Source organism: Channa argus, chromosome 1, assembly GCF_033026475.1.
Source record: "Channa argus isolate prfri chromosome 1, Channa argus male v1.0, whole genome shotgun sequence".
Lineage (NCBI taxonomy): Eukaryota > Metazoa > Chordata > Actinopteri > Anabantiformes > Channidae > Channa > Channa argus.
Genome location: NC_090197.1, coordinates 8,561,939 through 8,573,807, shown reverse-complemented (window position 1 = coordinate 8,573,807; position 11,869 = coordinate 8,561,939). Strand labels below are relative to the sequence as shown.

Genomic DNA, 11,869 nt, shown 5'->3' with positions numbered 1-11,869 from the left:
ACTTACTGCTGCTTTATCATTTTTAAAGTAAAACTACATGAATAAAACAAACTCACAGAGACGGTAAATAACAATGGCAGCAGCTGCCAGGAGACCACTGAGAACCAGCAGGGCCACTCTCTCTGATGTGACCTTTGACCTTCTGTTTGCAGCAGCTTCACCTGTTGAACATTTAGAGGAGACACATGTGAGAACACAGAAGAGTTCAGAGGGTGGACACAGTAACATCAGCAGCTCTTCTATAAAATGCAGCCGTCATCAGAAATGATAACAACCTTCTGATTTTTCTAAATCTGTTTTCTCTGGAAGGGTTCAGTTTGTTGCTGCTGATTGTTTCAAATCAAGTTCTGAGGTTGAACATTGGAGACACTTCTTTTTATTCTGTGCATTAATAATACTGATTTTCCACCTCAGCACTGAAACACACATTTTTATTCAAAAGATTTTGCTAATAACACAAACAGACAATTGGACAATTTATCCTGTAGCTCTTTCAGCTGTTAGTCTCCATGACCATCACCACTGTGACTAATATTCATTAATTCATTTCAGATTCCCTGTGGTGGCCTACAAAGACCAACTGATGAAAACTGTTACTGTCCAAACACATATGAAAACACCTTGTCCGGTTTCTTCTGCTGTTTGACTGTGATGATATTAATAGTTTATATGAGCACATCTTTAGACGCCCTATCACGCTGCTGTTTGTGTGTTTGATAGTCAGACATGGACTGGTCATCTGGCTGCTCCAGGTTCAGTGAGGTGCTGCCGCCTGTAATGAACCAGTCACATCATGCTTTGACCAGCTCCCTTCTCCTTCTCCAAGACACACACACACACACACACACACACACACACAAAGCTTTGCAGCTGGAGACGCACATGTTTTCTAACATTACTTGTGCAGTAGCCACCTTCCAATCTGCATCAGTTCAACAAAACATGAACAGCAGAGTGATGAGGGAGAAAGACAGGGACAGAATCTTCTGTTGGAGACAAAAGGACACAGCAGCAGTTGAACAGGCAGCAGTAAAGAGAAGCAACAGGATCAATAAACAGCAGCTGTTGACTCTATTTGCGCAGAGAAAAACACTTTAAGGGGAACGAGAATTAAACAACCTTTTCATGTTTGATGTACAGAACATTACTGAGTTAGTGTAAGTGCTGAATTGTAGGTATAGTACAGTGGTAGAAGAACTAATACTAATAAAACTGTAAAATACTCCATTACAACAACAAGTCCCACACTTGTAAGTTTAATCAGGAAAATGTACATAAAGTATTAAGAGTACTGAAAATATCCACTATGACTTTTTTACTATTTAATATCGTGGTCGTAGTTTTACTCATGCAGAAAGTATCAGCAGCACTTTACTGTTGTAGCTGAGGTGAATTTTAACAATCTTGTGCAGGACAGTGGGTGAATAGTTTACTTTTATTAAGGATTAATTTACTGATCATTTTCTCTATTGATCGTCCAGTTTCAAAAACATTCACACCTTCAAAGTTTGTTCTAAAGATTAAAAATAGCAAAGGAAAATAATTATTAGATACTTGATTTTTATCAGAAAACATCATATCGTCGCGTTCAGCTTCATACAATTGAGGTTATCTAGTGGAAAGAAGTCGACCTCACACATCAGAACCATCGTCATTTACAAAGACTGAGACTAAAAATCAGGTTAATTGACTCACTGATCCTCAGTCAGCTGCTTTTCTCTGTCTCTTCATTAATGTGGATTCTGACTTAAATTCACTCGATGCTTGTTTCCCTCCCAGTTCGTCTTCACACTGACTTACCGTCACATTCCTGCTTGTTGCCTTCTCTGTAGCTCATTGTGCTCAGTCTTCAGGATCCTGCCTTCAGTGGAAACTTTCTCTGCAACAAAAAAACTCCATTTAACAACATTTAACAAATATCTGACAGACTGGGGACCTGTCCAGTGTGTCCTCCTAGACAGCTGAAATCATGAGCAACATATTCAGAACTCACCTTTCTTCTTGTTCTACCATGTTTTATTTTAAATTAACAGTCATGTGAAGCACATATCAACACTTCACTTTAACACAAAATGAGCGACAGTGTCACAGACCTGACAGTTTATTATAGAAAAAGTACTGATGATAATGTACTTCCCCAAACACGAGTTGCTCAAGTGTTTGAATTAAACAAGTTTTAACAGTTTATGTTCTGCAAAAACGAGGTTTATGATGAAATTTATTATGTGCTGCCACTTTTTGTTTTTTATGTTTGTCTTGACCGTAACACTTCTGCTTTTTTACTCATGAGGGGAAAAACAGAAAGTCTGTAAAAAACTACTTCATCACTAGTAGATGTAACCATTTGTTACCTACTAAGTACATGCTTAAAATGTAGTTAAAGTACAAAAGTGTAAGTACTCCACAAAGTAACTTCAAACACTATGGATGATGTTAATACCATGTATCAGGTGAGGTTTGTTAGGCTTCCCTCCTCCCTACAGGTCATCCAGTTCAGCTCCTTGATCCCAGTGTGTGTGTGGAACAGACAGATTAGACAAACTGTGGATTTGTGTGTTTAAGGTAAAACCTGTTAGCAGCCATCTGTTCTAGTCTGTTTGGGTGAAGTTGTGCTGTGGTGTGTTCTCTGATTCTTGATCACGGCCACATTTATTTATTTCCCATCCTGACCTCAGTCCACCACAACATTCAGACCACCAGGTGGTTAAAGTTCTGACTGATCAGTGAATATCTCAAACCTACACAGTAAAAATACTGACTACTGTTTCCACTTAGTGAACTGACTTCATTAGCTTCTAACTATGGTCTTAAAGACAAGGAAGTTAATTTTTGTTCAGTTTAATGTTGTAGAAGTGAGAATGAGGTTAGCAACAGGCTTTTTAAAGTTTGAGTCGACACTGAAACACTTTAAAACTTGACCCCTGTAACTGAAAGATGACGTGTTTCACCAACAGCAGCAGAAAACACGTTGCCCTGTTTCTTCTGCTTCTTGACTATGATAATAATTTATATGAGCTCATCATTTTTTAACCTCACATATCACTTCAAAACAAATCTACTTTTTATATAGTCACTAACAGTCTGTCACACATAGCTTCATACAATAGCTGAGACAGTAAGAAAAAAATTAGCATTTTTACACAGAACTCACATTTAAATTTCTCTCTTCATAAAGTTTCTATCAACATGTCCCTTTAACACGAAGACACTGTCAGTGTCAAAGATCAGTTTCCTGTCAAAAAACACTTGAAACTGATGGTAAAGTCTAAGATGGAGAAGAAAGTACTTCCCCAAACTCAGGTTTATGCTGTTTCTTGCCTCAGACTTTGAAGCTAAAGCACATACATTATTTTTATTTAGCTTGTAACTAAACTGCTACTTTCTTTTTTGTGGTTGTTTTTACCTTTTTTACGGACACGAAGCCTTTTAGTTTTTAGTTAGTCAGTACTCAAACAAAGGGGGAAGTAGTTGCTAACAAACTGCTCCAGTAGTGGTTGATGTACCCATTTAAATTCTTTCCCAAGTTAAAGTACTAGATGCTCCAAAATGTACATGTTGTACCAAGTTACTTCACAAAGAAAACAAAATATTTGAAATATTATTAATGTTGATACTATCAATGTAAATTCTGGTTCAGATTTGTTCCACATGTGTTTCATGAATAAAGTTCCTGCAGAAATCTGTTCAGGTCTTGTTAAATGTAATATTCAAGCAGAGAACCATTTCAAAAATGATGTTTTTTCAGTTTCTACAGCTGAAACTTCTCAAACCAAACCCACAGGATTGTTGTACTCATAGAATAAATACTCACATTTACTACACACAACATGATACAACAATGTTATATCTACAGTTAATTTATGTCTAAATCATTGTATTGTTTTTATGAACTGTAGCATCTTTGTCTAAATGTTTGCAATTGAACATTTTCAAGTTTTTAAAATGAAAACACAAAAAATTAGACTGTGTGAACAAACATAGTTTATTATCCATTATTAGAGCAAAGCAGGTTGTTGGAACACATGTTTAAAAACTTCACTAAAAGTCTGTTGATTCTTCAGAATTTGTCTTTGTCCTCTGGTCTTTTTTTACATGTGGTAGTTTTATAAAATGTACTCGTCTTTGAAAACTGCAGTTTTTTCTGTGCATCAACAGATTTAACAGGTTAGAACATTGGTCATCAGCTCCAGCTTCTCACCGACTGAACAAATGATGTCTTCAGGTTATAAAGTCAGACACACTAAGAGAAACTTTCCTTGTAGAGTCAAACTCTGCACAAACATCATTCTGACCACAAAACAGAAGCTAAACATGTTTCTGACTGAAGGGAGACTGACATTTATGAAGATTTTGACACTTTCAGGCTGTTTTGATCTGCAGAGGAAACAGAACAACGTTTCTCTGTGCTCATCTTAAGTTTTGAAGTTTAATGTGTGAATGTATGATTATGACCTAGAAACCAGTTCATCATCAAATATGCAACTTAGACAAGTTTGATGTGGAAACTCAAAGGCCCCAATTTAGGCATAAAGTAGGAGACATTTTGTATATTCATAGATTTGAGATATTGATGTGACTTACAGAATTTTTACAAAAGGTCACAGAATTTCTTTAGTTAAAAAGATCAAACTGAGTATTTTTAGTTTTGACTGTGGATCTTTAAATGTTTGCAACATCTCACATTGTTTGTGACATTAGTTTTCTACAAACAGCATTGCTCCATGTTCTGCATCCTGTACTGAGATTGTTAATGGAGCTGATGACTAAAGCTTCACTGTATTACAAACTACAATTACAAACATAACGTCCAGTTTGTGCTGCTTTCTCACATATACTTTTGTGAGGGTTGTTGCAGAACTGATCAAACCAACACTTCAGGTCATCAGCTCTTTCTTTATACCCCATCCTCACACAGTCCTCTCCATCAGGATTTTCCCTACTTTTTCCTTTCCAGTCGTCTGGCTCTCCACTTTTCCAAAAACTCAAACTAAAAGATATGGAACACAAAGATCAGGGTCAATAAAACTGGTAAAAATGAGATTAAAAATAAACAAACAGGTTTTTACAACAGTTAAACCTTGTGTTCAGTTCTGATCTGTCCACCCACAACCATCTGCCTTCTTTCTCTGAGTCTGTCAGTCCGATCCAGAACCTGTCTTCATGTTCATTCATTTTATTTGTCAAACGTTTCACCAGGAATGACTGAAAAATCAGAGGTGGTGAAAATGACTCTGTAAAATTTCTGTGCTGAGATAATAAAACTTATGTGATCAAATATGTGAGAACATGAAGCTGCTGCAGTGTTTTATACCTGCTCCTCTCTGCTGTCGATCTTAACCAGATCTCCTCCATGACGGACACATTCTTCTCTGCTCTGCTTCCAGGATGAAGGTTTGTTGGAGAAATAATAACACTTTCCTCCATGTAGCTCCCAGCCTTCTTCACACTTCTGACATGGTTCATCTGTAAAAGTTTACAGCAAAGACATCAGTCAGGTGACACAAGTTTGAGTTTTAACTGAGACAATCAGAGAAAGTGAAGTTTTCTCTTTTACAGATGCAGTTTTACTATCTCACAACTCCAGTTACTGCAGTATACAGTCTGAACTAGTGCAACATAAATACATCACTGACTGACTCACTGTGTCTGTCATTTATCACTGTTTATTATTAATCATCTGTAAAAGTGAAAAAGACAAATCCATAACTTACTAGTATTAACTTCAGTAGGTTCTGGGCACATAGGCTGCAGCCTGGTGCATTGATTTATTTCAGAGAGACATTCTGTTATGAAAGAAGATAAATTACTGATTAAAATTAAATCTTTTTATCAGAATCATCACTTTTTTATGAACAGAAAAAAACTATTGTTTGCACTTTTTTCAAATGATCAGAAAACAAAAAAAAAGTTTATAAAAAAATGCATTAATGTTGGTCATTTGTTGGAAATAAAGATGAAAGATTGTTGTACAGATTCAAACAATGACAGTCTTACCTGTGAGATTTTTCTTAATGCCTTTGTTTTCATTTTTCAATGTTTGAAAAGTTTTCATCATTGTTTCGTTGTTTTCTTTCACTGTTTGTTCAAGTTTTTTCTTGGTTTTGAAATGATCAAAACCTGATTAACAACAAAAAAACCACATAGATCACAGCTGTTTGTATCAGATCCCCCAAGTATCTTTACTGCAAAGTAAAGTACACAAGTGACAGTGTATGAACTGAACTACGTTTCATTCCAGACACACAAATAAGAACAAAAATTACTTTGGTTTTGTTCGTTAAATGTCCCCTAAAGTCAGTTTACATGTATTGACACAACTCACAGACAACGCAGAGACCAATGACAGCAGCTGTGAGGAGAACACTGAGGACCAGCAGGGGCACTCTGTCTGATGTGACCTTTGACCTTTTGTTTGACTCCACTTGTTGAGAAGCTGCTGAAAAGGTCAAAGAGACAGAAATGGTAAAGATTTAATAACGTGTCCTCCCCTTGTGTTTTGACAGTAAACATGTCCCTGCTGCACATGTTGCCTCCTCTTGTTATTGTAGCAGCCATCTTTACCATCTGTTTTACTTTAGAAGTTAAATTAAAATTATACATCTTTTAAAAACTGAATCCTGCTGGCATTTTTCTGTTTGTTCTTGTTTTATGTCTTTTTTATTCTATTTATTATTATGGAAATTGTTGTGCAGTACGGATGCAGTTTATTTCTCCTGTAGACTAAATAGTGAATATGGGGACAAATATACAATGAAGTTCATCTAGTACATTTGACCTTTTCCCCAATTTGATTTTATTATTGCTACTAGCTAAATTTTGAAGTTCTTCTCTCTTCGAGTTTGTTCATGAGTGAAACAGTGGATTTCTGCAAAAACATGACACCTGGAATTAATCCACAATATATTTTCATGTTCATGTCATCAACATTATCAAGTTCATGTGTGTTTAATTTTTATTACTAAAAATAAACAAATAATTTAAAAAAAGTTTTATAAATGAGCTATTTATGAGTAACATAATAATAATAATAATAATAATAATAATAATAATAATAATAATAATAATGTCCAATTAGGTTAAATTTGTACTTTTGAAGCTAAAGCACAGTTAGAGCATGTAATTAGTCCTTTAACTTCTTACAGTGGCAGGACACAGTTTGTTTTACCAACAGACCAACAGAAGCTGTTTCTATTGTCACTGATCAACTTTAACTTCAGTTTATTTATTTACACATTATCCATTTTTAGCTCGAAGTTAAAACCAAACAGGTTTGAAAGTTTGTGTAGCAGTTGATTAAATGTATATGTACCATAAGTTCTCTTCATGGTCACTTCCTCATTTGTTTTACTCAGCACTAACTTCTTCTCTTCACTTCACTTCACACTAAACTTGCCAGCTGACTGGTTCTTTCATTTTTTCCATGAAAAAATTTGTTAAAAACAGAGAATATTGACAGAGATAGAAGGAGAATGTTTGTTTACACCAGTTTTATATTGTTCACATGAAAAATACTGAACTCAACCTTGCAGTATATAGTAAACTGTATTACAGTATTAGGATGTAATATTTCCAGCAAAGGCAAGAAATATTTACTTTTGAGACACTGAAATAACTAAACCACAAAAGGAATCCAGTTTGTAATACAATCATATGGTTTTTGTTTACAGGTTCTGAGCTCACATACAGTCAATAGTTGTGTCTCTTTATCTCATGATGACTGTTTATTAATACAGTTTATTACCCACCAGGCTGCTCTGCAGGTGGCTGAGTTTTCAAAATCTTGATTTCAGAGTAAGTCGTTTCCTCCGATGAAGAAGTGGCCTCTCCAACACAAAAGCAAACAGCTTTTAAATGCATTGCAAATGTTTTGCAGATTTGCCCAAAACTCTGTCAAACAAATGCATCATCTCTTTAAGTTACTTTTATTTTTTATTGGAAAACTTCAGTAGCAGAGTTAACAGTGTTAGCATGAACAGAAAACTTTTTTTAGTTGTTATTTCAGCAAATTACCGTGTTCACTGACTTTATATCTTTATTTTCTTTCTAGAAATCATTAAGACAGATAAGGAATTTAACACTAACCTTTGCCATTTCCCCTCGTTCTCGTGAACCTGACATTGGAATATAAAACCTCAGCTTCAGACATTTTCCTGCTGTGTGACCATCAGTGGGGTTTATGAAAAACTGAAACATGTTTCACAGAGTAGAGTTAAAATACATCTTTATTCTGAATAAGGAAGAAAACGAGAGCCTCGTTCCTCATTATATGTCCTTACTCACCAAGGTCACTGAATGAATGCTTCACTTTCTTTGTTTACACAAATCATGCTATCTTACAACATGGGAGGTAATAGAAGAAGTGAAACTGTAAACTGGAAATGTAGTTTTTTTACTGCTGACATGTAAATAGAAGAAAAAGCATTGAGGGTTGGGTTTGCAGTTTTTCTTCTCTATATTTAAACAAAAAAACTCCCTCCTCCTCCGCTGATCCAGAGACTAACAGTCTGCAGAGGAAGCTTTTGGTATAAGAAAAACTAAAATGAGACTAAAATGAGCAGTAGTCAAATTCTACTGTGGGTCAGCAGAGCAGAGACACAGTCCCCTCCCCCATCAACACCTTTAGGGTCAAAAGGATCAGGGTATGATTATATCTCCTCCCCTATACCATAAAGTATAGAACCACCCACCACCACCTCCACAGCTTCAACCTTCACTGTTTTCAGACTCATAGTTTTTGGCACAGACAAAAACACTGTGTAGATATCGATTTGCTCACTATTAATTATTTATTATAATATCAACACACAACTTCTATTTACTACACTTGAACTTTCATCATGTCAGTATGAACACAGCCCATGTCCCCATACAGAATGTAACTATTCTTCATCTTCTTCTTACTATTATTATTATTACTGTTACTGTATTGGGACTATACCACATTGAAAAAGTTGCCCCAAAGCAAAATTTCCACGTTTGGTTTCCTGTTTTTGCTACAACTTCTTACCCAGAGTCTGCTGACAGTTCCGCCTTTTATTGTTGTTTCCTTGTTGGCTTTTAAATTATGTGGGTCAGTGAATTTCATTTTGGCTAAATGTCAGTGTTTAACCGGAAGCTTTGTCTCACAGTTTGTGTTCCTCTTCCTGTTGATCTTATTTCCTTCCTTCACTGCTCTTTCCCCGATGTTTAATAAAGTTTATCTGTTTAAATAAAACAAAATGATTCAAAAGCACGGTGCTATGAAAAGAAATGTTTCTGTTTTATGAGACACACGATCGGATGTTTATTTTAATACCTTAAGTGCAGAGAAAGTTTTGTCACTTCTTAAATACTGGCAGTCAGGCTGCAGACTGTGGTGGCTTGTTCCACAGTGGTGGACCACTGAGCTGAAGAGGTTTGCTCAGGATCTTTTACTGTGTGGTGTAGGGACCACCAGAGGTTCTGATGTTGTAGAAGTCAAATCTGCTGCCTAAGAGATCAGTAAAACTCAGTTAGTCGTCATTGATGACCCCGGACTTTGTAGAGACAATCACTGAGGTTCCTAACTTGGTGTGGATGCTGTATTGAAGATCTGGCTGAGACTAGAACTTCTGTCTTTGTCAGAAGTTAGGTTTTTTGTTTCTTTAATCAAGATTTAATTTGTTTTATTTCTCTTTGTTTTTTTGTCTTGTGTCTGTATGTCTCCCCGCAGTTCTCCTCCCCATCAGCTGAGGCTTCCCATCACTTAGTTCCACCCCAGTCTGTCTCCAGTCCCTCTTGGCTTTCTGTTCCTCAGCTGGCACCGGTCAACACAGCTGTTTCACATCATCCATTGATTCATGTTTTATAAGGACTTTAATCCCTATTGGTTGCTGCTAGTGTGTGTCTCCATGTGTCCTGTTTCCCGACCACCAGCTTTAAAAACCTTCCTAGTGCGTTAGTCAGTCTTGAAGTTTATTTTGTTAGTTATCATAGTGAGTGAGTCTCGGTTTTGTTAGTTCCTCCTACTTTCTGTAATGAGCCTTTTCTGTTTGTTTAATTTCCTTTTCTTGCCTGATGTGAGTTCATTTTATATTCTTTGTTAATAAATCTTCTTCTGCACTTCCGGTCTCCTGTTGGCTCTTGCACTTGAATCACTGAACACGAAACAACCTTCGTGTTCAACCCGTCAGCGCCTCGCAGAGTAGCAGCGTCCAGGAACGTCAGAGGGAGCGTGACTCGGAGGGACGACCGAGTAAGTGTCGTCAGGTTACGGATCCACCTTCCGCTCGCTCCACACTATTTATTCCTCAGCCATTCGAGCGAGTCAAACCCCCTCTCGAGGAACCCATGCAGGTGGGGAGGTCGAGGCTGCCTGCTAGCGAACGACAACGACGGCTAATCAACGGGTTGTGTCTTTGTTGTGGGGAGTCTGGACACAGAGCTCATCAGTGCCCGTTAATCGGCCAGACCAGCCGTTCCTCTCAGCTAAACTCCCCACAAAGACCTGCTGTTCCAGCCCTCATCACTGCTCCCCTGGCATCCAAGGAGTGTGCTGCCTTTATGGACTCTGGCTCTGATGCCAAGTTCATCAATGGAAGTTTCTGCCAGACTTAACATCAGATAATCGTGTCACCAGATTCAGTTCATTACTAAACCCGGCAAAATACCATCACTAACTGAGTTCACTAACCCTCCCAGTAATGTCATGTTGCCAATAAAGATTGGGGCTTAGACCATGTATAAATTATCGGGGAGTAAATTATATTACTGCTAAGAATAAGTATCCTCTTCCCCTTATGTCATTAGCCTTTGAGTTGCTGCACGGTGTTAGCATTTTCACAGCTTGATTTATGCAACTCAACCACCTTTCTGGGACTAGTCTTTGCCCCGGGACAGGTCTCTATGGATGATTGTAAGGTATGGACAGTTGCAGAGTGGCCAGTTCCCACAGACCGGAAACAATTGCAAAGGTTCTTAGGCTTTGCAAACTTTTACAGACAATTCATCAGGGGATACAGTAATGTAGTGGCCCCTTTGCATGCACTCACCTCCACCAAGACCTCCTTTGTGTGGGGAGGAGGGGCAGATAGAGAGCATTCAACCACCTCAAGACATTATTCACCACCGCTTTTATCCTCACACTCCCGCACACAAAGAGGCAATTCATTGTGGAGGTCGATGCCTGTGGCACTGGGGTGGAAGCGGTGTTGTCCCAACGATTGGGAGCAGACAACAAGGTGCATCCCTACACCTTCTTCTCTGATGCTTGGAGACTGAGAAGAACTACGACATTGAAAACCGAGAGCTCCTCACTCTCAAATTGGCGTGAAGAATGGAGGCGCTGGCTGGTTCTCACCTGGACTGACCTGGACTTTATTTCCTTTGCCTGCCTGCTGTAAGTTCATTTTATAGTCTTTGGTAATAAATGTTTTTCTGCACTTCCTGTCTCATGTTGGTTCTTGCACTTGAATCCCTGTGTGTGTGTTGGCATCTCAGAGTCTTGGAGGGGATTGAATTAAAGATGTTCCCTCTCATCCAAACGGACATCAAGTGGAAAGGACAAGGGGTGCCTTGTCTCCTCCACGACAATAGGAAAATCTGAGTAAGTGGACTATGGAAGGCAGGGATGACCTGCAGCACACAGGTGGAGAAGCTGTGAGGGTTAGAAATGTGCCCCTGTATAGAAACCTTGAAGATTCATCCAGATGGGTAAGACCTGAGCCAGGCCAGAGTTGCACCAGTGATGCCAAAATCAGAGAGTGTGTAAGGGCTTGGATTTATTTTAATTATTTTGAATTAATAATCATTTTTAAAATCAAAATTTTGTTCACACTTCAATCAAATGAGCAGAACAGAAAACAAAACGATGAAAAATAGATTAATATCGATCATCTGTTGGAAAAGATTT

General features: G+C 37.8%; 1 protein-coding gene and 1 long non-coding RNA gene across 5 annotated transcripts in view; both read right to left on the bottom strand.

Annotated features, from left to right (window-relative positions):
* Positions 1 to 225: 225 nt before the first annotated feature.
* The window catches only part of LOC137103669 (uncharacterized), a 56,829-nt gene continuing 45,185 nt past the window's right edge, over positions 226 to 11,869 (bottom strand). The window contains exon 4 of the long non-coding RNA XR_010911575.1: positions 226 to 1,879. This is a non-coding gene — a long non-coding RNA (uncharacterized lncRNA). The remainder of the gene's footprint in view (positions 1,880 to 11,869) is intronic.
* LOC137103305 (C-type lectin domain family 6 member A-like) lies at positions 3,945 to 11,552 on the bottom strand. Of its 4 annotated transcripts, none has more exons than XM_067483643.1 (8): positions 8,083 to 11,552; positions 7,746 to 7,887; positions 6,323 to 6,433; positions 5,995 to 6,117; positions 5,712 to 5,783; positions 5,312 to 5,463; positions 5,078 to 5,202; positions 3,945 to 4,987 (listed from the first exon to the last, which is right to left on the bottom strand). In XM_067483643.1, exons 1-8 carry the CDS (start codon positions 8,191 to 8,193, stop codon positions 4,780 to 4,782), a joined length of 1,044 nt encoding a protein of 347 aa, XP_067339744.1. In that variant the 5' UTR covers positions 8,194 to 11,552; the 3' UTR covers positions 3,945 to 4,779. The 4 variants fall into 4 exon arrangements, with proteins under 4 accessions (XP_067339744.1, XP_067339660.1, XP_067339907.1 ...); XM_067483559.1 differs by having other exon boundaries at positions 6,323 to 6,436; positions 8,083 to 11,549; XM_067483806.1 differs by having other exon boundaries at positions 7,746 to 7,823; positions 8,083 to 11,549.